Source organism: Strix aluco, chromosome 27 (assembly GCF_031877795.1).
Source record: "Strix aluco isolate bStrAlu1 chromosome 27, bStrAlu1.hap1, whole genome shotgun sequence".
Classification (NCBI taxonomy): Eukaryota; Metazoa; Chordata; class Aves; order Strigiformes; family Strigidae; genus Strix; species Strix aluco.
In genome coordinates this window covers 2,557,884-2,581,391 of record NC_133957.1, presented here as the reverse complement: position 1 = coordinate 2,581,391, position 23,508 = coordinate 2,557,884, and the positions used below count along the sequence as shown (strand labels likewise).

At 57.7% G+C, this 23,508-nt stretch overlaps 1 protein-coding gene and 1 long non-coding RNA gene across 3 annotated transcripts; both read right to left on the bottom strand.

The window, feature by feature from the left end:
- Positions 1–1,832: 1,832 nt before the first annotated feature.
- Positions 1,833–22,819, bottom strand: TFCP2 (transcription factor CP2). 2 transcript variants are annotated; one of them, XM_074807558.1, is made up of 15 exons: positions 22,377–22,819; positions 15,953–16,104; positions 15,310–15,386; positions 14,766–14,871; positions 14,454–14,560; positions 13,669–13,821; positions 10,423–10,533; positions 9,548–9,636; positions 8,383–8,431; positions 7,782–7,875; positions 7,029–7,119; positions 4,869–4,975; positions 3,428–3,570; positions 2,721–2,772; positions 1,833–2,591 (listed from the first exon to the last, which is right to left on the bottom strand). In XM_074807558.1, the coding sequence occupies exons 1-15, from the start codon at positions 22,496–22,498 to the stop codon at positions 2,554–2,556; spliced, it is 1,491 nt and encodes a 496-aa protein (XP_074663659.1). In that variant the 5' UTR covers positions 22,499–22,819; the 3' UTR covers positions 1,833–2,553. The 2 variants fall into 2 exon arrangements, with proteins under 2 accessions (XP_074663659.1, XP_074663658.1); XM_074807557.1 differs by having other exon boundaries at positions 8,353–8,431; positions 22,377–22,818.
- LOC141915862 (uncharacterized) lies at positions 18,837–21,921 on the bottom strand. Its single transcript, XR_012621025.1, has 2 exons — positions 21,282–21,921; positions 18,837–20,921 (listed from the first exon to the last, which is right to left on the bottom strand). It is a non-coding gene; the product is annotated as an uncharacterized LOC141915862 (long non-coding RNA).
- Positions 22,820–23,508: the final 689 nt, after the last annotated feature.

The following is a 23,508-nucleotide window of genomic DNA, read 5'->3' as shown; positions in this document are numbered from 1 at the left end:
CGGCTGCAGGCGCTGGGGGGGCTGCAGGCCCCAAGGAGCCGGACCAGCTCCATGGGGAGCTCCCCGCTTCGGCCTCCCCCCCTCCCTGAGACCCCCGCGCTCACCTCAACAGCCCCTCCGCCACGCTGCTCCCGGGGAGCTCAGCGAGCGGCCGCGGCTCTTCCCCCCTGGATTAGGGATTAGTTGAGTTATTAACTAATAAGCAGGTCAAGTTATAGGATTAAAAAAATCCTCTTCATTCCCCCCACTCCGACCCCTTCATCTCCCCCCTTGTTTCCAGCCAGCAACCAGGGGCTTCCACTCTCCTCCCAGAGCTGCCACGCACAACAAATCACTTTGCCGCCGTTTTCCTCATTCGACAGATCAGAATCGGCCGCACACACCCAGCAACACCAACACAGAAAGTTTACCGAGCCCACGTCACGACCGTCCAAGTCCATCGCACTTCTGGCGTATTAATGGAAAAAACAGGATTAAAAAACGCCGTCGTCTCAATCACCAGAGGTACCAAACCGCGTACAGGTGAGCAGCTGAACACAAGGCCCTCCAGCTGTGGAGCTCGCAGTCCGGCCGCTCCCCAGCGTTCATAAACGAGCAGAATTATTCAGTTTTTAAATGTTTTTTTTCTTGGCATCTTTATCCTTGACCGATTTATGAGACGTTGGCAGGTCAGGGCAGGACCCGTGGCTCGGGGCATGCTCACCTCTCTGCTCCAGGGTTAGGGAAGCGAGCTGTCGCAAAGCCAGGGGAGGAGATGAAGCGGCCGCCGCCTCCTCCCCGCTGGAATCACCAGCTGGTACCTTTGGCCCCCGCTTTGGCCCCTGGTGCTGGGTGAACAAGGCGGGAGGATCCCGGACACCCGCTGCCAGCTGGATTAACCCTCCGGCTCCTCCGGTTCGTCTCCAGCCCCGACGCTACCCAGCCCTGGACGGGGATCTCCCAGGAGGTGATTTTGGGGGCGAGGGGGAGCCGCCACAGCCCTGAACAATGGTTTTGGGGAGCTGCTGCTCTACATCGTGCCTCCAGCGCCGGGGCGAGCAGGCGCCGAGCAGCATCACACGCGCCAGGGAAGGGAGACGGGGACACTACGGGGCCCTTTGCACCAGGACCGAGTCACAGGCAGTGGCCGCGGGAGCTCGGCCAGTGCAAGCAAAGATTTGGCCAGGTCTGACCCAGCTCTAATTTGTGTTAGGTATTTTGACTGCAGCTCCAAGACAATGACAGCTGGCCAAGGAAGATGGGAACAGAATCTTTTATGGCTTACAAACACAGAGGAGCAGCTGGCATTGTAGCAGCAGGGATGTGGCCGTCACAACTCACCACACAGCCCTCCCTGGCCTGAGCCAGGACCTGCATCGCCTGCCTGGGGCTGCATCTCGTTGCAGCTTTATTTAAAAATAAGAGTCCTGCTTTACATTGTATTTTTTCCCCCAATTTTTTGGCTCAAAACGTCCTCGGGTAGTGCTGATGGCTCGAGGCAGGCGTTACCCCGGGCATCTCAGCCTCTACTGGGGGATCTTACAGACGGGGAGTAGGATCCATCACCAGATCCTTCAGCCCAGACACCTCACTGCTGTCCCGGAAGCCTGCACGGAGGCACTTTTGTCACCAGCAAGTCCAGTGGCTTTCAAAAGCCCCTTTGACCCTGCTGTCTGCGTCCTCCTTTGTGCAGGCAGGGCTACGCCAGCGCTGGGGCAGCCTCGGAGGCTGGGCAGGGGGACGCAGGGGCAGAGCACGAGGCAGCACGTAGACATCACTCGAAATTTTCACCAGGTAGTGAATTTTTTTTCCCCCTCCCTAAAACATGCAGAAAAGAATCCCACAGACCAAGCTAGTCAGCTATTTCTTTATCCAACTCGGCTTCACGTTTTGCTCCAGCTTTATACAACTAAATCTGTATACGAAGACCTTACACGCGCAGGGAAGGGCGGCACCACAACCGCACCCGCTCACACAGTCACCACCATTTTCGGGCTGGGGGGAGAGGAGAAAAACGAAGTCACCAATGTTGTCTAACAGATGCATTGTAATATTAAATGAAAGCTTAACAAAATCTTTTAAGAAAATCCCAGCCCTAGCCTACCACTCCATCAGCACAGTACACAGCGTATGCGAGACCTGCTCAGCTCAGCACGTGCCTGAGGGCTAGCTGGCTTTGCTGGGCCAGTTGAATTCATGCTCTCTTGCCAGCCTGTGAGCATCACGGGAGCTGATGCCTCTCAGAAAAGCCGAGCACGCCTGCCACAGAAAAAGCCCTCACGCAGGTCTTAGGTCCCAATGGCAAATTTCTACCGAGCGCTACACAAGAGTGCGACCTGGCAACTTCAGCCTCAGAGCTCCAGCAATTAAGCAGCACGTGACCATCAACGGCCGTTTAGATGCCACCAGAGGAAGGAGGTGCCCTGCAAGAAAGACAGCCGGGCAACCACCAGCTCGGGGTCTTTCCAGAGGGTGCCCAGGAGTTTCCAGATCTCTGCTCGTGTCCTTGTGCTGGAAGTGAAGGGTCTTCATGCGCGACGAGAGGATGGCGGGTGCTCCTCACCGCGTCCCCTCCTATTTTAAGATGATGTGGTAGCTATCATTGGTTTCAGCTGCAAAAGAAGCAAAGCTTGTGAGCCACCTGCAACAGCCAAGGAACCCGCTGGGTTGAGCGGATCCGACAAGAGCTCCCCAAAACGTACGGAAGGGAAATACAAGACGGAGCCCGGGCATTTACGCACCTTTCATGGTGTCCAGAACGAAACAGGATTCGTCTTGGAAGTTCTGTATCATCTGAAAGAAGCCACAAAAGCCAGCTCAGGCTGAGGCTGTTTTCAAACACAGCAGAAGTGCTTCACAGCCCTAAGTGAAGGCTTCGCACTCCGCCACTCAGCGATGAGCAGAGATTTGGAGTACAAAAGGGCCAGAAGCTTCTCAGGCAGGAGCTCAGTGCTCTGGGAGGTAGGAAAGGCACCAGCCATAAATATTTATTCCTTCCTCCAGCTCTCCAGAACTGAAGGTCCGAACCAGCAAACCGAGAGAGAAACCATTGGGTTCTGGGATGCAGGTCTGGAAGCAAAGTCCGCCCGCAGCAATTCCCCTCCCTGTTTCATAGCAAAGCTAGAAGAAACCCAAGCACAAAGGAGGGTGTGCCCGCAGCCTGGACTTGCTCAGGGAGAGCTGTTCACACTTGATAGACCTCAGGGGTTTAAGCGAGGTGCCCCTGGCAGCAGAGCTGCATCCCCGAGCACCAACATCCTTGGCCCTACAGGCTTCAACGATTAACTCTGACTCTTTGGAAGCCAGAGGTGACCGAGCAGGGCCCTTCCTGAGGACCTGCCCCAGGGTCCTGCACAACCTCCACAGCGCAGCTCAGAGCACAGACACGAACCAGCTGAAGCAACACGGCGCAAGAGGTTGAAAATAAGGAGCAGCCAGAGGCTGTTACCTCATCACTGATCAGCACGTGTATCCCTGTCGGGCCTTGCTTGTAAATCTGGCTGATCTGTTGGGAGGAGATGCTGAAGAGCTGGGCCAGCTTTTCCGTCAGCTCCACCGCCGTCAGTTCCTCCAGATAAATGGCGTGGTACACTGCAAGGAGAACAACTCTTACAGCCAAGAGCGGCTTGGACGCCTACAATACGGATGCAGAGATGCTTCAGCTGGTGCCACGCACCCCAGCCCGGGGAGCAGGGGCTCAGAGGAGCGCCACGACTCGCCTGCGCTCTGCCCAGGACCACCGCAGCCCCTCGGGACGGGACCGAGCACAACCTGCCTGTCGAGGGTTAAACACACCTGCTCTGCTGCGCCCGACTCTTCCCAAGCCCAAGCACTAACTCTACGTGCAGCTGCAGCATGGCTGGGGGCTGCTCTTGCTACACGGCTGCTGCACACCCTGAGCTACACAAGCAGCAGCTCCGCAGTAACTTGGCTGTCATCAACGTCCTGCAATGCTCTGTATTTACGCAGTCCTTGCCCCAAAAAAGCTTCTATTTCAACTAGCATCAGGCGAGCAGCGTTTTGTACCATTCCCAGTGGTTTTCAATCCCAGCAGGATGGAAACGCTGCCCCAGCACCGCCCCAGCGCCCTGTTCCCCCACTCCCACAAGGCAGGTCCTGGGGGGGAAGCAGGAGGATCCAAATTGGAGCAGGGCAAGGAAAGGCTGAGCTGTTTGCTCTTGCACTTGCCGCTCCAATCACAGAGGTGGATAAACCGGCGCCTGGCTGCTCCACAAATGTAGGTCACTCATTGTTGTCTGAGCAGTGCTGGATTCTCGCAGAAGCTATCATTTGTCGGCTCAGAGCAGGCAACATGCTGACAGTCAGATTCTGCAGCTGCCCATTTGGTGGGCAAGGAGATAAAAATTGGCTGGGTAGGACCAGGGCAAGTCAAAAGGGTTTGCCACGACCTTTTGGCACCTTTGCCAAGGGAGAGCGTGCAGAACCCCTTGGTTCGCGGGCAGAGCCTGCGTTAGGTAGCAGGTGAGCTCGCAGGTGAGCTCGCAGCCTCCTTGCAGTGGAGAGACAAGAATATCAGCAGCCAACACCAGGTGTAGGAGCTGAAAACAGAAGCCACAGACCCTCTTGGAGCTGCTGTGCAGGCTCAGGGGGGCTCTGGTATCGTGAGCAGCCCTGGCTGCAAGGGGGGCCTTTCGCCAGCCCAAAACCCACGGGGCAGTGGTGTGAGGACACGGGGCAGTGGTGTGGGGACACGGGGCAGTGGTGTGGGGACACACGGTGCTGAGAGCCCGCGGGCAGCAGCAGCGGGGCTGGAACCAGCCCCCACCGCATCTCCGTTTGCTGAACCCCCCCGAGCTGTTATTTTCCCCCTCGCCCTGTCGGCAGCGACCCAAGCCCGCGTACCCCCAGCCAGGCTTGGAAGCCCTTACCAAAAAAAGTACTGGTTACTGTGTCCCTGTCCTCGTGCTTCTGCTGCAGGTCCCTCAGCTGCTGGGACTCTTGACACACGTAGATGGTCAGTCTGGGCCGCACCATCCTACGGACAGAGCAGTGAGTGAACGCCATGGCATTTACTCAAGGACACCTCTAGTTCCTGACCCTCTGCTGGCGCTCTTCCCTCCCCAGCATCCTCAGAAAGAAAAGAGGAGATGGATGGACTCATCCCGAAGCAAAACCATCATGGTTGTCCCCACCTTGCTGATGCAGCAAAGGTTTTTGTGAGAAGGGGATGAAATCGGCACGGGGACACGGTGCCAGCTGGCTACTGAGCAGCTAAATCGGACAGTTGACTCCTGAGGACAGAGCAGCCCCAGTTCAGAGCGAGCTCTGCCGGCAACACGCCGGCTCCTCCTCATTCAGAGCCTCACTCTGCAGCACAAAAGCCGGTGGCGTCTCCCGTCCTTCGTGCCCTTCTCCCCAGCACAGCGCGGCTGTTTCACAGAATCCCAGAATCATCCCGGTTGGAAAAGCCCTTGAAGCTCCTCCAGCCCCACCATGAACCTCCCCCTGACCGTTCCCAACTCCACCAGATCCCTCAGCGCTGGCTCAACCCGACTCTTCAACCCCTCCAAGGATGGGGACTCCCCCCCTGCCCTGGGCAGCCCATTCCAACGCCCAACAGCCCCTTCTGCAAAGAAATCCTTCCTAAGAGCCAGTCTGACCCTGCCCTGGCGCAGCTTGAGGCCATTCCCTCTTGGCCTGCCGCTGGCTCCTTGGCTCAAGAGACTCCTCCCCCCTCTCTGCACCCTCCTTTCAGGGAGTTGCAGAGGGCCAGGAGGTCTCCCCTCAGCCTCCTCTTCTCCACACTAAACCCCCCCAGTTCCCTCAGCCGCTCCCCATCAGACCTGTGCTCCAGACCCTGCACCAGCTCCGTTGCCCTTCTCTGGACACGCTCGAGTCATTCAAGGGCCTTTTTGGGGTGAGGGGCCCAAAACTGAACCCACTCATCGAGGGGCGGCCTCACCAGTGCCCAGCACAGGGGTCAGATCCCTCCCCTGTCCCTGCTGGCCACGCTGGTGCTGGTACAGGCCAGGATGCCACTGGCCTTCTTGGCCACCTGGGCACACTGCTGGCTCATTACCAATCCCCCCCAGGTCCCTCTCTGACCGGCAGCTCTCCAGCCACTCCTCCCCAGGCCTGGAGCGCTGCTGGGGGTTGTTGTGGCCCAAGGGCAGCACCCGGCATTTGCCCTTAGTGAAACTCCCCAGCTGGGCTCAGCCCATCGCTCCAGCCTGCCCAGGTCTCTCTGCAGACCCTCCCCACCCTCAAGCAGACCAACACCCCCACCCAACTGGGTGTCGTCTGCAAACTGACTGAGGGGGCACTCGATCCCCTCGTCCAGAGCATCAATGAAGATGTTAAACAGGAGTGGCCCCAAAACCCAGCCCTGGGGGACACCACTTGTAACCAGCCACCAACCGGATTTAACTCCCTTCCCCACAACTCTTTGGGCCCGGCCATCAGCCAGTTTTTGACCCAGCAAAGCCACAAGCCATCCAAGCCACAAGCAGCCAGTTTCTCCAGGAGAATGCTGTGGGAAATGGTGTCAAAGGCCTTTCCCCGCTATCTCTGGAGCCACCGGCAGCACATTAACCCCCTGAACGCTCCCCACCCCACGCCGATGCCTCCCCGGACCCTCCCTCTGGGACACAGCCCACCCCGTGCCTCTGCCCGGCGGCAGCGGCACCTTCTGCAATGCCCCAGCTCAGATGGGGGCAGTTAAACACCAGTCCCTGCTTCTTCAGGGAAAGGTGCAAAGGGATATTCCCCTTCCGGGAAGGAAATTCCTCTGAGGTGGTTCCGAGGACCGAGGACATAAGTACTGTATCACCAGGACCTTCTGGCTTGTGGCTCGGTTCTCTGACACCCAACGAGTAAGATCATTTCTAATGCTTCTCCCCCACATGGATTTTCTTCCTCAAATTGTCTCTGGAGCAGTTGCCCTGCTGGCTAACTTATCAAATTTGACTGAAAGAGGTTCAGGAAGGTTAATGAAACGCTGTTCTCTCTAATAGCAAGAGCCAAGCAAACAGGCTAAAACAAATACAATTTACCTCCCATCCACCATCAGCTTTTAGCAAACAACGTACCGTCCCTTTAGCGCGTTGAAGAGCCTGATGCCGTCCGCCGGGCCGCAGATCTGGATAACGTCTTCTCTGGTCAGCTTCAGTAAATCTGCACCTACAGTTTTAAACATCAAAAAGGAGAAAGTCACACAATCCAGCCCAAAATGTCCAGGATGGGGTGGCTCTGGGCTGTGCCGGGTCCCCCTCCTCCCACTCGCAGAGCTCACCCCGTTCCCAAATTGCTTCTGCCGACAACCTCCCCAAGAAGGACACTTGCAAGATTTTTTTCCAGACTGGTTTTGCAAGAGTGTGTCTGGGTACAACCCTGTGTCCTGTATTATCATTTACAGCCGGCTGCCCGGTGCCTTGGTGACCCTGGATAACAGAGGCCGTGTCACCAGGGAAGGCGAGGAAAAGAAACGCAAAGTGTTTCTTTACACACAGCTCCTTCCCCCAGATCAGCACTTCTCAGCTTGTTTTAAGATCAGAGGTTGCTGCGAGCTTTTGGAAGAGAAACCACCCCAGTCCCCACTATTTTGCCAGTTGAGAGCGAGGTGAGAAACAAAGACAACAGCTTTCAGGGAGCCACATTTTATTGTGTTACAAAAAAATACCAGATTTTTAAAAGCATTTAGATTTGCATTTAAAAACATTTATATTTGCGTTTAAAAACATTTATATTTGCAACAGTAACACGAAGTTGGCCTCAGGAGCAAGAGGAGGCCGAACGACTTGGCACGGAGAAGGAGCAGCCGTGGAGGGGATGTCGTAACCTACCTGAGAAGTTTCTGAAAAGCCGAGAAAAAGTGGAGAAGCGGTTTCGGTGCAGCCACTGCTGGGCCTCCTGGGGTGTGCTGGTGGGCAAGAGGTTCTGCAATGGAGGAAAAGAAGGGTCACAGCCTCAGAGGTGACGTGGAAGCGTCTCCACTGAGGAACGAGCACAGGTCAGCTCAGTCAGTGTTTATAATCACAGCCTTAAATCGAGACCCCAGTGGGCCAGGCTCACAGCACACGCACAACAAAGGCCGCAGCCTGGACAGGTTTTGATTTAAAAGGCTTCAGAGGGACAGAGAAAGAGGAAGGAAGCAAAGGGGAAAGGCACAGTGGAGATCAAGGCAATAAGTAAAGGTCACATCGAGCTACAAAAAGCTTGCTCACAGCTCTGCATTGCTGTACTGGACAATTTTCACCCCGTCACCTCTTTTTCCAACTAGGAGTCAAAAAGAAGTTATATCTCCCCCAAGATGTTAAGCCAGAGCAGTCCCTTCCCCAGCAAACTACAACCACCCACAAACCCACCCCCGCTCCATCCCCAAAGCCCGTTTTCTGACCTGTGCACTGTCCTTACCACAAGCATAAGCTCTGAGGTGTGACTTACATCTGCGATTGGAGGGGGTGGCTCGGGCTGATGGTTCGGAGAGCCATTGCTGGGGGGAAGAGCCAGAGAGAGCAGAACACGAGGTGAGGGCTGCTCCTCCCCCGCCGGGCAGCACCCCCCCACCTGCCAAGCCCCAGGACCAAGATCACCGAAACAAGGACACGCAGCTACGTGGCTGCAGCAACACCGTCGTCGTTGCAGAGCAGAGCAACACTTTGCAAGAACGAAGGGCTTACGCTGGAGCGTTCAAGTGACGGGGGAATCCCAGAATGGTCTGGGTTGGAAAAGACCTCGAAGATCATCTAGTCCAACCCTTAACCTAACACTGACAGCTCCCAACTCCACCAGATCCCTCAGTGCTATGTGAACCCGACTCTTCAACCCCTCCAGGGATGGGGACTCCCCCCCTGCCCTGGGCAGCCCATTCCAACGCCCAACAGCCCCTTCTGCAAAGAAATCCTTCCTAAGAGCCAGTCTGACCCTGCCCTGGCGCAGCTTGAGGCCATTCCCTCTTGGCCTGCCGCTGGCTCCTTGGCTCAAGAGACTCCTCCCCCCTCTCTGCACCCTCCTTTCAGGGAGTTGCAGAGGGCCAGGAGGTCTCCCCTCAGCCTCCTCTTCTCCACACTAAAGCCCCCCAGTTCCCTCAGCCGCTCCCCATCAGACCTGTGCTCCAGACCCTGCACCAGCTCCGTTGCCCTTCTCTGGACATGCTCGAGTCATTCAAGGGCCTTTTTGGGGTGAGGGGCCCAAAACTGAACCCACTCATCGAGGGGCGGCCTCACCAGTGCCCAGCACAGGGGTCAGATCCCTCCCCTGTCCCTGCTGGCCACGCTGGTGCTGGTACAAGCCAGGATGCCACCGGCCTTCTTGGCCACCTGGGCACACTGCTGGCTGGGAAGGCAAAGCCAAGCAGGCTGGGAGCTGAACTGCCGCTCAAAACGCAGGCAGGCTCCTCGTGCAAGAGCCCAGCTTTGCCTCATCCAGGATTGGTAACAGTGCTCAGCTTCAAAGGGCTTTAATTTGATATTCCCCCACTGACGCAGCCTCTTGGCTGCTCCCACCCCGCTGTACACCCCAGAACCGGGCCTGCCCCTTTCACCAGCTCAGACACACCAATCGCCCGCGCGAGGCACAACTTGACAGCCGGCCTCTCCCCCACACTCACCCTTCGCCAATGGAGAAGCTGCTGTGGGAACTGTTGAAGCCAGGGGACGGCGCGTTATTGACGTACGTTATCTCCGGCCAGGGAGAACACTAGGAAGAAAAACCCAGAAGAGTCACAGGATTGCGCTGAACAAAGACAGCACAGGTTAACAGCTATTTGCTGACCGACAACCAGCTATGAAACAGAATTAAAGAGTAAAGTAGGGGATTAAAAGAAGCCAGGCCAATTCACTGCAGATGGTCGTGAAGCTTAGATTTAGTGATTCTTAATCTCAAAAGGCTGAAAAATAATCACAAAAATCAAACACAGTGAGATCTGGGATCTAAACGATTCCTCTGGCACGGGGCTGACACACAGCACCCGCCAGCCCAGGCACCTCCCTGCAGCAAGTCCCGCCGCAGCTCCAGCCCGACTCGGGCACTGACCAGCGTCCCCAGCCTCCCCCGGGGCAGGACGAGGGCTCCCTCCCCAGGGCTGCTCAGCACCAACCCCTCAGACGGTCGCATTTTAACAGACCGACACTTTCCACTCGCACAGGGAGGAAACAACGGGGTTTTCTGCCAGCTCACAACCTCGGTGGCCAGTTGCCACGTGGGCAAAATGAAGCTTACAGGGAGAGGTAAAAAACTTTTATTAGACGATCTATTACAGTGGGGGAAAAACCATCCCGTTCCCAGGCACATGAGCCCTTTCTCAGGTCTAGTACAAAACACCTCCTCTGCCTACAAAAATTTATCTTGCTTTTGTCTTGCAGCTATCGACAACTTGGCCAAAGGTTTCACAGCAGAACAGCCAGTTCCTCGGCACCTGCGAGCGAGGTAAACCACGTCTCATGGAAAGAACGATGCCAGCCGCTGCATGAAAGAGCACCCCACCTCTGTGAGTATCGTGGTTTCGTAGGAGGGCTGGTACTTCTCCTTCTCGTGAGGTGTTCGCTTCTCCATCTTCTCCCTGTCTGTCTTCTGCTTCCGGTCAGCTCCTTTGGGCTGCAAGGGAGATATTCCTGTTAGAAGAGCAGCGTGGAAGGGCAGCAGCAGGCGGCTGGATAGATGTGCAAGAAATGCAAGAACCAGAAAAGGTGACTCATCCTTCCACTCACCCACTTGTTGCTTTACAGAGGGAAAAGGAAGAGGGCTGGGACTATCTGCACAGAGAATGTGTGGTGACAGCATCGCTTCTGTAACAACCCCAATGTCCTGATCTACCCACGCCCCTAAAACGGGGCCCAGAACAAGGAGGTGAAACACTTTTCAGAAGAAACTTCTCCCGACAGCAAACGCTGGCTCTGAGGGCACAAAGGCCAGTTTCTGGTGTCACATACCTGAGCTGCATCTCACAGAAACCCAGAATTCTCTCGGTTGGAAAAGCCCCTGAAGCTCCTCCAGCCCCACCATGAACCTCCCCCTGACCGTTCCCAACTCCACCAGATCCCTCAGCGCTGGCTCAACCCGACTCTTCAACCCCTCCAGGGATGGGGACTCCCCCCCTGCCCTGGGCAGCCCATTCCAACGCCCAACAGCCCCTTCTGCAAAGAAATCCTTCCTAAGAGCCAGTCTGACCCTGCCCTGGCGCAGCTTGAGGCCATTCCCTCTTGGCCTGCCGCTGGGTCCTTGGCTCAAGAGACTCCTCCCCCCTCTCTGCACCCTCCTTTCAGGGAGTTGCAGAGGGCCAGGAGGTCTCCCCTCAGCCTCCTCTTCTCCACACTAAACCCCCCCAGTTCCCTCAGCCGCTCCCCATCAGACCTGTGCTCCAGACCCTGCACCAGCTCCGTTGCCCTTCTCTGGACATGCTCGAGTCATTCAAGGGCCTTTTTGGGGTGAGGGGCCCAAAACTGAACCCACTCATCGAGGGGCGGCCTCACCAGTGCCCAGCCCAGGGGTCAGATCCCTTCCCTGTCCCTGCTGGCCACGCTGGTGCTGGTACAAGCCAGGATACCATTGGATGCCATCTCCTGCACTTTCATCAACCACTTTGAGACGCGGCCCTTCAGTGGCACAAACTGCAGCAGAACAGGAGTGCACTCAATTATGTCCTTGCCTTTGCCATGACCTTGAAAAACCCGGCACTTTCTCATACGTAAGATGAAGATTTGACTTGCTGCCTTTATCAAATGCTCACAGCCCCAGGGAAAGCAGCAAGTGTGCCACTATAACCACCAAAGCTATCCCAGACCTCCCCTCAGCAGAACCCGAAAGAAATTCCCTTAAAACTTGGCTGTGCACAGGCTCTGCCTGCACGCACACGTGGAAGGAACTTGGCCTTGGTGGACCAACACAGCTGCCTGCCAACATGCAGGTGCCTCCCGAGCGGACGAGCGCACCCACGGCACCGCGGGGATGCGTTAGGACTGACCACAGCCCTCCTGCTCCCCTCAGCTCCAAATCTCTTTTCCTCTGGACAGCAAAGCTGAGGCCTGAACAAGCCACCGCCACGCTCCCAGCTGGGTGAGGAGGTGCTGCTTAGCTGGGGCTGGATTAGCCAGTTTCTGCCATGAAAGTCTAATGGTTGCTCTTATCTTTCCATGGTCAGAGCTTCCGGGGGCTAGGAAGGGTCTGTGCGCTCCAGACACCGACGAGTGTGGGTAAGGGCCCCTCGGTAGCTCTTTTGAAAGCACCGAAACGCTCCCAGCTTTTAGGGGCTGAGGGGAGAAAGGAAAGAGCAGGGCAGGAGCCTGAATCATGTTAAACCCACAAAGGGCACCCTGCTGCAAACAGATCACAGATTCACAGAATCGTCTAGGTTGGAAAAGACCTTGAAGATCATCCAGTCCAACCATCAACCCAACACTGACAGTTCCCAACTACACCATGTCCCTCAGCACTAACTCAACTTTACTCTTAAACCCCTCCAGGGATGGGGACTCCACCACCTCCCTGGGCAGCACATTCCAACGCCTAACCACCCGTTCTGTAAAGAAATGTTTCCTAATATCCTAAGATCTCTCCTAATTCCTAAGATCTCACACAGGCACAGGGAAACACAGGCCTGGTGACAAGTCTGTCACCCAAAGAGCAGCCCTGACCCCAGGAGAGCGTCAGGCGAGCCCGAGGAACGGCTGAGAGCATCCTCTGCAGGGAGATCGTGCCCTGCTGCCACAGCTTCACCACGTTGGGTTTTCCTGGTTCAAGGGCAGAGCCAGAAAAAAGGAAAACCCACACCCGGGCACAGAGCTGAAGCTCAGGAGAAACGCAGCAGCAGGCGCCTCGCAACCTCACGATCCTCCGGGTGCTTGTTTGGGACCAGCCTCATCCCTGAGCTCCCAACTCCGCAGCTTCAGCTATCTTGAGACACCAGCCAGAGCTCAAACAAGCCCCAACAAATCACGCCCCTGCCTTCAAAAGTTATAATCAAAGAGGCGAAAGAGGAGAGAGGGAAGGGGAAAGGTGCCAAGTCACCAGCAGCGGGGGACGCTGCCCGGCGCCCCGCAGCCACTTCATGGCAGAGGCGCCCGGCCAGGCAACTGACCCCGCCGCGTGCCAAACACCCCCGAAGGGCGAAGAAAAGAGGAGCCCCAGACACGAATTTGGGGAGGACGGGGTAACGGAGGCAACCTCAGCGTCCCAGACAGCGTGGGCACGGCATGTCCCCGCTTATTCCCCGTGGAGCCACCCCGCGGCGCTGCTGCAGCCACGACCCTCCTCAGCCACCCACGGCAGCGCGGCGCCGTCACGGCTTTGGGCTTCTGCAAACGATCTGCAACAGGGCCCGGGCGCCTGCGCCGCTGCAGGGGCTGGATGCAGACGGAGCTGCAGATGCAGACGGAGCATCAGCAACAGGTAATAATCAAGCGAGGAGTTCAGACAGACACCAAAGCTCCTTGGAGGATCTCCCAAGCTGATAAGACTCAAGACTAAACGTGGGAGGTTTCAGAGGCAACGCAACCCATGTTCTCCCTGTTCTTGGCTTACTGGTTTTGTAGCCTCAACAGCATCCAGACTCGATCGACAGAGGGGAACCAGGGAGACAGCGGCAACGCGAGACCAGAAGGACCGAGAGGCCCTTTTGTGGGCAAGCTCAGCCACGGCCCTGCACCCACGACGTCCACTGTGGCTGCAGCGCGAACTGGGACTGACTCCCAGTTTGGTTCCCAGCGGGAAGAGGCCACCAAGGGGCCGAGGTACCTTGAAGACCTTGATCTGACAGCTGGCAGAGTGCAGGTGCTCCGTGTACTCCCCGTTCTCGTTCTCCTTGAACGTGTCTATCTGGACCCGAAAGGGAACCCCCTTTTCTCCTCCATGCTTCCGCATGGTGAACTCCGTGCTGATACAGTGCACCTGGGGGAAGGGAAGGCATCCCACCGTCAGGAATTCTGCCACGTCTGACCGACCACAAACTGCCCATTCCCCTTGTGGGAGCCGGGACAGCGCTGATGGGAAGGGCAGCCTGGTGAGAAGGGTGAAATGCAGAGCTGGGACGGGATCACAGCAAGTACCCCCAGCACTAAGGGGTTAAGGGGATGCCACAGCAGAGGTGGAGCCACATTCCTTCAACAAGTTTTGCAACCTCTTAATGTCAGGAGCAAGCCCCGGATCAGCTCCCAGCCTCCGCACGCCGCAGCCTGTTACTCCAGGCGGGAGGGCCAGACTTCTAAGAGGTATTTTAGGCAGTTGACGAGATGTGCAAAATCATCTAAGCAAGATGGAGACCCAAATCATGAAACCACAAAATGTGTAAAACAACTTATTGGTGGTCAGCTGTGCCTGTGCCTTGCCAACGCATGAACTGCTGCTCTCTTGCATTGCTTGAGGCAGGAGCTCGGGTGTATTTTAGCTGACACCCTTCTACCACTGTGGCGTCTGGCAGCTACTTCAGTGCTCTGAGTTCAAAAAAGCATCCTCTTTCCCCTCGGAAAACTTATTTTTTCCCCTAGACACCCACAACAGGAGTTTGCCCACTTCTCTTTTACCTGGATAAACACCGAAGTCCTCTTTGAAGGATCCCATAGAAACTCCACCGTATTGAGCTGGGTTGGGTTTGCTCGAGGGTCAATGATGCCCACGGACATTGGGATATCTGTAGGGGCACATCCAAGAACAAGCTGCGGTTTGTAGAAGGAAGAGATTCACAGGGAACATACGGAAGAACCAGCCGTGTCTCTCAAAGCTCAGAATCGTGAGGGTTTGTCCCTTCAAGTCACTGGACCAGGAGCTCGGCTGGAGGCACCTCAGGCACCCAGATCTCCTGCAGCCCCGGCCCCGGCGCTGCCACCGGGACTCACCTATGTCCAGTATCCTGTCCCCAGGCCTGTTCCAGCGCCAGCCCTCCAGCTGCTGGTGCTCCGTGTACTGCAGCCGCCGGTCGTGAAACACCACCCGGAAAATGCTCTAGAGGGAAGAAACGGTCAGTGCCTGGAGCTGCCCCAGGAAACCTGCCAGTCTGCAAGCTGTGAGGCATTTCCCAGTCACAGCGGGCAGCAGGGGGGCCTGAAGGCTTCGTGGAGGAGCCAAAGCAATAGAAGAAAGCTCAGACGGACCCTTGGGCAGAAGCATGAAGGCGGCAGCTCATCCCTCCGAACGCCAAGCGATCAGCAATCGCCTCTTGGCTTGACCCCAGCCCCCACGAGACTGGCTGGACCCCACCAGCCAGGCTGGTCTCACCGAGGTGGGAGAAGGGGAAAGGGAAAGTAAAGCCCCAACCAAGCCAGACCTAACCCACACGCTGGCACGGCAGCTGCTGCAGGAACGCACGGCGAGACCTCGCTGCTGGCTCCCCAGGGCAGGGGATGGCCCCGGCCGGACACGCGTCCCCACACGTCTGCTCACCTTTACCAGTTTCCCATTGATCTCTGGCAGCTCCCCGATTTTCCTGTTGTCCAGCATCCGGATTTCATAGGACTGTCCTGAGGGAATGACAAGGGCCCCCCCCCGATTAGTCAGGGATGAACCTTCGCTGCCGCCCTTCCTCTGGCATTTTGGCATCTTTTCGTGCCACACTGGACACGCCGCTTGATCTTCCTGCCATGTTTCAGTGTGCGTGGGGGGGCTGTACGAGCCATTAGAGCCACAGCTCTGACGCCCCTCTCCAGGAAGAGACACACACCCCCCCCCCTTCCCGCAGCAGTACTTTCCAGGAATTGCCCTTATTAAGAACAAGGGAAGAAATCGATTACACAAGCTTCATCTGGCTTTGGTCGCTAACCCTGATCTTCCAGTTCTACCTGAAAGCAGCGGGTACAGCTTGAACCTGTAACCCCCCCCTGCAGAGCACCCCAGCACAGACACACCAGTGAACCACCTTACACCAGGCAGATTTTAATTAAATTAAATCCTACAGCTGAAGGAGGTGGCACTTCCAAAGAGGAGCTTTACCATCAAGGCATTTTCCATTTCCAAGGGCAGAATTTTAATTTTTAAGGTGTTTACACGAGGAGCACACAGCCCGTGGAGGGCACGGGGCTTCTCTCACCCTGGTTGAGATAGGTGAGTGTTTCGTCGTGGAGCTTTACGGCGGGCGAAGTGGCGGCACACAGCACGTACTGGAAGGGCAGAATTTTATTCTCGTTTTCAGGAGGCAAACTTGATTCTTCTTGCTTGAAGATGGGCAGGGCAAGGACGTCGCTGCAACGAGATTTGTCAGACAGATTCATTTCAGCTCTGGCTACAGAGAGATGATGCGTTTGGTATTTAGTTCCTCCTCCTAGGAAGAGCTTTGAGCTTTTTTTAGTTAAAAAAAAAAAAAGAACACAGACCCTGACATCTCTCTGCAGAACTGCAAAGGAGCGTTAAAGCAGACCAGGCAGTCTGTGAAGAGCACCTGACACCCGCTCTTGCGACAGCTTTTCTCAGGTTAGCCTCGCTATCCACCCAAAAGACACACATTTCCTGCTTCAAAGCTAAGAGACAACAGAGTTTGTGTTTCAGACCGAAGCCCAGCTCCTCCGGCAGCGCAACTCCTGCGCCACTTGTGCGGCAGCGCAGAGCTGCTGCAGAGACAGACACGTGCAGAATGACATCTGTGTCGTGCCGACAAACGCCCGTCCTCTTCCTCCTGGTACCAGCCCGCTCACCTCCACCACCAAACCGGCCCCCAACCCTCTCCCCTGCTCCAAGCAGAGCGGCCAGGAGCTCGTTTTCCCTCCACGAGAGGCTTGGCAGGAATTTCAAGTCTTGCTCAGGTCAAGGTTGCCAGTTTTTTCACCATCGCCTTCTGTGTGTTTATAAAAGCCCCCCACCGCCCCAGCGAACAGGGCTGTCACCCGAAGCGGAGGCTGAGACCTCGGGGCACACCGAACAGGGGGGACGCAGGGCCAGAGCACCAAACCCTCCCTCCCGCAGCCGTAACCTGCTGCACGACGCACGCGAGCATCTCGCTGGAGCAAATCCTGCGGGCTCCGACAGGGAAAGAGCCCTTCCGGCATGAAGGCAGCAGGAGGTGCACCCCCAGCTTTCTCCAAACTCATCGACAAGCCCCAGATCCAAGAGCCCTTTGTGCCAGGCACCACGCGACCAGCCAGCCCTGACCCAAACCAAGCGCCTGGGATGGCCACGGGGGTCAGAAGAGGCTGCACGTCACGGGTGGCACAGCCCACGCCGCGGGACAAACCAGACCCAGGTTTCTGATCTGCCTCCTGCCAAAAGCCGCTGCGATTCCTGCCCGGCCGACGTTTAAGGACAGTAGGAACTGCCCTGGGTGGCCTCACCACACACCGTTAACCTGCAGCAGCCCAAGCACCCTCCGGGCTGTCAGGTTGTAGCAGATGAGTTACACGGGAGCTCCACGTGGCACGAGCCTGGGCTCAGCACCCTCTGGATGTTGTCACGCTGCTCCTGGCGTTGGCTGGGAAAAGCAAGAGTGTTCAAGCCCCGTGCTAACGACTCTCCCCTGGAGAAGGATGTCTCCAGGTCTTTGAGATTACACAAAAAGCTCGCTGTCTCCACTCCCCTGCCATCAGACACTTTTCCATACTCAAAAAGCCACGTGGCAACAAGAACCTGCTGAATAACGTTAATTTAAAAACCATCAGCGATACCCCTGAGCCTATGGACATGTATTTAACAGAAATTGTTTCAGAAGCTCACTCTCAGCAGTTGTTTTGAGCCATAACAATGGCCAAGAGCAATCGCTCCGTAGCGCGCAAACCAGAACATCCTCCCACTCATCCACACGAGCAGAGCCCGGAGCAAAAGCAGAGCCTGGGCGAACGCTTTGGCACGGATGCGACCGCAGAGCTGCGGATCAGCTGCCGGGGCCACCCAGTGCCACCCCACCGCCCCGAGGTGAAGCGTGGGGACAGAGCTGTTCGGGTCCCTTCCAAGGGCGGAGCACCAAGCCTTGATGAAGTCAGGTCGCCTGCCCCTCCCTGTTACAGGCTCACAGAAGTGCAAGGAAGGAGTTAAATCAGGTTTTTTTTTTTTCCTCTTTAGTTGAACATTAAAAACCTTTCCCAAGGAAAAACTGGACTTATCTGGCCAAATACCAGCTCCCACCCTAACAGGGCTTTAACCCTTTGGCCACAAGAGACTAAATACCCACCCTTCCTCCACCGCTGTGTGAGTAACCCCCATCACCGCTGCCCAGACCCGAGCAGGAGAGCCCTTCCCTGCCCAGACCCCAACGTACAGGACATTACACGGAGCTGCGCAGATGCCCTGGTCTTTGCATCAAGGCACGTGTACACAATTAGGCAAATTACACAACCCGGAGGATGAACTTCCCTGCAGCTCCATCTCATTCGTCAAGGAACAGCGTTTCCTCCCACAGAAGGGTTCCTCATGCGAGCCGGCTGCCGAGGCAGGACAAAGCACGGATGCTACCGCTCGCTGTAAGAAAGCACGAGGAGGGGGCAGACCAGCACTAACCTGCTGCGCCCAGAGAGACAGGAAAATTCATCTAAAGGCTACGCCCTGCACAAATTCTCCCAGCAGCTGGAGAAATGCAGGATGCTCTCCTCCCGCACGCACGAGTGCTCGTTCCCCTTGCGGGCTTTGACACGGCCATACTTCAATCCCACTTCTGCAGCCTCGGGACACCCCGGTTTTTGCTCTTTCTTTTGCTTTGTGTCACACAAACACAGTCTGGGTGAGAAAGAGGCAAAGCTCGGCTGTGACCTCCCCGCGTGCAAAGCCAGCGTACCACAAACATCACTGATTTCTCCTGTGCGTGCGGAGCGCTCGGGCGATGCTGGATCCGCGTTACGCAGCGCAGCCGTCTGCTCCAACGTCCCAAAGCTGCTTTGCAGGGCTCCAGAAGCTCCACGTGGCCACTGACACCATCCTGTTGAGGACAGCAGCGCCGTCCCCGCAAAACCTCCCCAAACCCAGCTCTAGATTTTGCCAAGACCCTGCACAACCACGACACAAACCCCACATTTTATTGCAAGCTGCAAAAGGGGAAAAAAAACCTTAGGGTAGTCACATCCCTGTCTTTCTGGAGCAAGAGTCCAACCCAATTAATCAGGAATAATCACCAAGCAAACGATGGTTTGCTTTTGCCAGCAGCTCCTGGGGAAGCAGCGCTGCTTTGGGTGCCCCCCTGCAGGCACAGATGGGTTGGCAGAGCAGCGCTGCGACGTCCCTGCGCGCGGGGAGCGATCCTTCGCCGTCCCTGCGATCCTTCGCCGTCACAACGGCCTCGGGTTTCGCCAGGAGCCCCTCGGCTGGGCCCTCCGGGCATTCAGATGCCGTAACGTGTCCGTGCAATAGCACCCAGGTAATCGGGTCAGCTTTATGCGTTGGAGGGTGCCATAAAAAAATTAAATATTTATAGAGACAACACGTTATAAAACAGCAAGGGAAAGCTCGGCAGCTCCCGGGCCTGGTGTCTTCGTGACATCTCCTGGGGAGAGACAACCTGCAAATGGCAGCAAAACGCCGCAGCCACGGCCCGCAGGGCGCTTCACAGCGGCACATATTTTGCCTCCTGCTGGTCTCCCACCCTGCCATCGCCCACCAAGTTCTAGAGATTTTGGGGGTTGTTTGGGGAGAGCCGGGAAGCTGCGAGTCCTTCAGGTACCGACATCCCACAAGCAACATCCCTGCGATGCCCAGCGTGGTCAAACCCAGCTGCCATCAGATCTTTTCTTTAGACAAACTCACGCACGGTCCTGCCTGCTCCAAAGGCACCTGGAGAAGTTCCTGCAACGCCTGGGGACATCACCTGCCTTTAAAAAAAAGCAATATTTCACTGTGCAATTTAACATGCTTTTGGGGAAAGACACTGCACTTAAGGCCTCTGGTTCCGGGGTGGGAGAGAATCTCCTGGAAAAGAGGAAAAAAAGTAATTACAGGAACACTCTGCGGATGGAAGTATTCAGCCAATGCCCTCCAAAAGCCTCCAAAGCCACCTCTGCTCTCCTAAAAAAACTAATTCCAGGGAACAACAGTAACGCCAAGAACTCAGGTTTGTTAACAAACGCAAAGCACAATCCCACCGCGCAACTCAAACGAGAAAAAGCTTCCAGCCAAGCAGCAACCCTCATCATCCTCCACCACCTACCAGCGCTCATTCCCGAGGTAGTAACGTGCCTCTTCCATAAGGAAAGGGGATGAAAGCAGAAAACCCCCACGGGGCAAGCACAGAAAAGCCACAAACACGCTCAAAACCCGAGGTGCCTGTTGAAACGTTTCCCCCCTTCCCGTGACACGGAAAGAAAATGTCAGATGTCAGGACAGGAAGGTCGTGGCGCTCACCTACGGGGGCACACGCTCTATTTACGGGCAGCGCAGGTCAAGAGAAGTCTCCGAAAAAGAGAGTCGGGTTTCAGGCGGCTGCAGCTCGGTGGCAGGTCAGGCTCAGAGCGGCGGCACAGCCACCGTGCTGCTGACACGCAGCTCGAAGCCCTTTTGCGGGGTGGAAAAGCTTCGCAGCCAGTTTGGTGCATGGCACGAGGGCGCGCAGAGCCGCGGCCTTGGGAAACCTTCCCTCAAACCTCCGGCGCTGAAAACCAGTGCCCAGCTGGGTCAGTTGTGGTAGGGAAAGGATGTAAACACTTTGAAGCTCACCGCTGCAAGGTTTCCCTGGGCAATTAAAACTCTGATGCGCGGCCAACGGGTTGAGCTCAACAGAGGCAAGTCCGCATGTTAAGATGATCCACGACACCTTCGCTCACCCCTCGCCCAAAACAAAGGGGAAAGGGGAGGAAAAGCTTTGAAGCTTCACAACTCCCCCTCTCAAAGCGAAGCTGGACCTCCCCTGCACACGTTGGAAACTCATTCCCTCCCCCTGCGCAGGTAACGAAGCTCCTCTGGAGCTGCTGGTCACAGCACCCGGCGCTGCTCCTGCCGGGAGGGGCGATGGACGCGCTCGCTCCGAGCTCACGCACCTTTGGGACTTGGGGTTTTCCTCCAAACACTCCAATTAAACAAATCCCAAAGGTTGTGACAGATCCTAAGAGTGGTCAGGGATAATTTTGGGAAAGCGCTGTCTCTCCTCAGCCCTGGAAGGAAGGAGAGACAGAGGCTGGCTGGCAAGAGCTGCTTTTCCACTTCTCCTGGAAAAGTTTTACCCTGAACAATCTTTTTTATTTCTGACTTTAACCATTTCCAATTGCAGCCCCCTCAGAAAGCCCCAGTCTTGCACCAACGCGTCCTCCTGGGGCACTTTCCTCCTCTTGGCTGGCTGAACTTCAGCCCCCAACCTCCAGACCTTTCCCTGCCACCTGCCTGCGTGTCCAGCTCCCGCCTCGGGGCTGCGGGGAGGGACCCATCTCATCCTCCCTCCCCTCTTCCAGCTGAGGGGGATCCCAGGATGAAAACAAGAGGAACAGAAGTCGCATTTCAACTACTAAAGCTCTCACCCCAAATTACAGCAAGGCAGCTCTCTCGCAGATGGCACTGGATCTGCACCAGCCCACGACGGAGCTAATTAATCAAGGACGGTGGCAGGGAAGCGCGTGGCCGCTCGGAGACTGGCTTGGCAGACTCTGCCCAGTCCCACACCTCATCCACGGGCTGTGCTTCCCCGCGGTAACTCACGCAGCCAGAAACGAGGCGTTGGCGGCTCTCGGACGGGGAGCACGACGCAGCGCTTCGGCCTCGCCGGAGCCGGGATCGGGAGGGCAGAGCGGCGAAGCGAGCTGGGACCCATCTCCAGAGCACGGGCCGCGTCCTCGTGTAACATGGTTGGAGCATTCAACGCTACGAGGTCCCGATCCCGATCGCTGCGCTCACGCACAGGGTGTCTCACCCCATGCGGGTCCTGCTCCTCTCCTTTGCTCCCAGTTTAGCTCAGTCAGAAGGACAGAGCTAGTCTGACCTGAAAATAACATGCCGGTGCTCCTCAGGGAGGGTAATTAATTAGGGCAAAGTACTGCTCCTGGGGTGATCACTCTGTGCTACACAAAACCAAAGCAACTGCTCATGGGCTCTTCCAACCAGCAGCAACGAAGCGCAGGACTAACACAGGATCGTTCAGGCTGGAAAAGCCCCTCGGGATCATCGAGTCCAACCATCGGCTCGACTCTACAAAGTTCTCCCCTACCCCACATCCCCCACGGGATGATTTCCCTGCAGTTTGAGGGCATCAGGAGGCCAAAGACCAAGAGCACCGCAGGAGCCGCGCAGCCCCAGGCCCTCACAAGCACATCCACTCTCCGAAGCGGCTGCCCAGCGACCCCCCAAAGCCCTGAGTGCCCCACGGGCTCCTCGCAACCGCGACTCCACCCCAACTTCCAGCGGGCAGCACCACGTCCCAGGGCGGCTGCTGGAGCCCAGCACCCCGCTCCCTCCTGAACCGTCCCCTGGTGCAATGCTGCGGCCACCAAACGCGCCGGCGAGCAGCACTCCCCCATCTTTAGGCGCCTTTTGGGGCTCTTCAGCCCACCCCGAGCCCCCCGAGGTGGTCAGCCCCTCTCCCAGGCGCAGGATGGAGCCTTTCGGCACACCTCACCTACCTCATGCTGTAGGCCCCAGCGCCCAGCTCCTGGCCGATGCCCGACAGGCTGGCGTCGAAGTCCTGCACCAGCCCAGACTCGATCACCTCGTCCGCCAGCGGCAGCTTCAGAGCCCAGGCCATCCTCACCCAGAGGCGCGGGGCGCAAGCCCCGGGCGAGGGGGCCGCGTCCCCCGTGGAGGAGGGCAGCGGGGGGGCTCCTCGGCGGGCGCCCCGGTGCGTCGCCCTTCTCAGCGGAGAGGTAAGCTCGCTCCCCGGCGGGGCTCAGCTGCGCTCCCCCCTTCTCCTGGGGGCACCGAGCCCCCCCCCCCAACCCTTGGGGGACCCTCTCCTGGCGTGGCTAACTCAGGGACCCCCAAGACCCGCTGCAGGGGACTCAACCCCAAGCCCACGGCCACCCCCCGGCCCCTCAGACCCCTCCCAAGGGGCCACACTAGCCCTGAGCACCCCAAGGCCTACAGACGCCCCCGAGGGCGCCTCGCCCTCCGGGGACCCCCAAACCCCTCAGCCCCCCCCCAAGAGACTGCACCGCCGGGGGACCCCGAGCCGTGCCGGGAGCCCCCCCCTGCGAGGGGCTGCGCCCCCAGGGGATTCCCCCGGCCCTACACCCCAAGGGGCCGCCCCCCGCGGGACACCCCAGGCCCTGCCGCCCCCCCGAACCCCGCCGGGGCCGCCCTGGCCCCAGACCCCCTCAAAGGCCAAACCTGTCCCCGGGGCTGCCTGCGGCCGCCCCCAAGGCCCCGAGCGGCCCCCAGAGCCGCCTTCCCGGTGGCTGCACCCCCCGACCCCGCTGCAGAGCCCCCCCACGGCGCCCGCCCCGCCGAGGGCCCCGGGCCGCGGCCCCCGCAAGATGGAGGCGGTGGCGCCGCGGACCCCCCGCCCCCCCGCCAGCGGGGCGGAGGCCACGCCCCTCCGCCACGCCCAGCCAATGGGAGCCGCGCGCCGCCGGGTGACGCGCGCAGGGCGACAGCCAATGGGAAGCTTCGCGCCGGGCCCGCCGCGCGGGGATTGGTCGGCGGGCGGGGCGCGAGCGGCGCAGCGTGAAGCGCTCGGGGCCGTGCGGCGCCTCCCGGAGGATCGCGGGTTCGCGCCCCGGACCCGGCTCACGCGTGCGCTGAGTTGCGCGGGTCTCA

What these genes read in the sequence shown, in the direction of transcription:
- TFCP2 (XM_074807557.1), bottom strand. Translation starts at nt 22,498, where the DNA reads ATGGCCTGGGCTCTGAAGCTGCCGCTGGCGGACGAGGTGATCGAGTCT. An exon ending in AAACCACGATACTCACAGAG is followed by an intron (nt 9,637 to 10,422) that starts GTGGGGTGCTCT and finishes TTTTCTTCCTAG; the next exon opens with TGTTCTCCCTGGCCGGAGAT. An exon ending in GCTTTTCAGAAACTTCTCAG is followed by an intron (nt 7,120 to 7,781) that starts GTAGGTTACGAC and finishes TTAAAACTGTAG; the next exon opens with GTGCAGATTTACTGAAGCTG.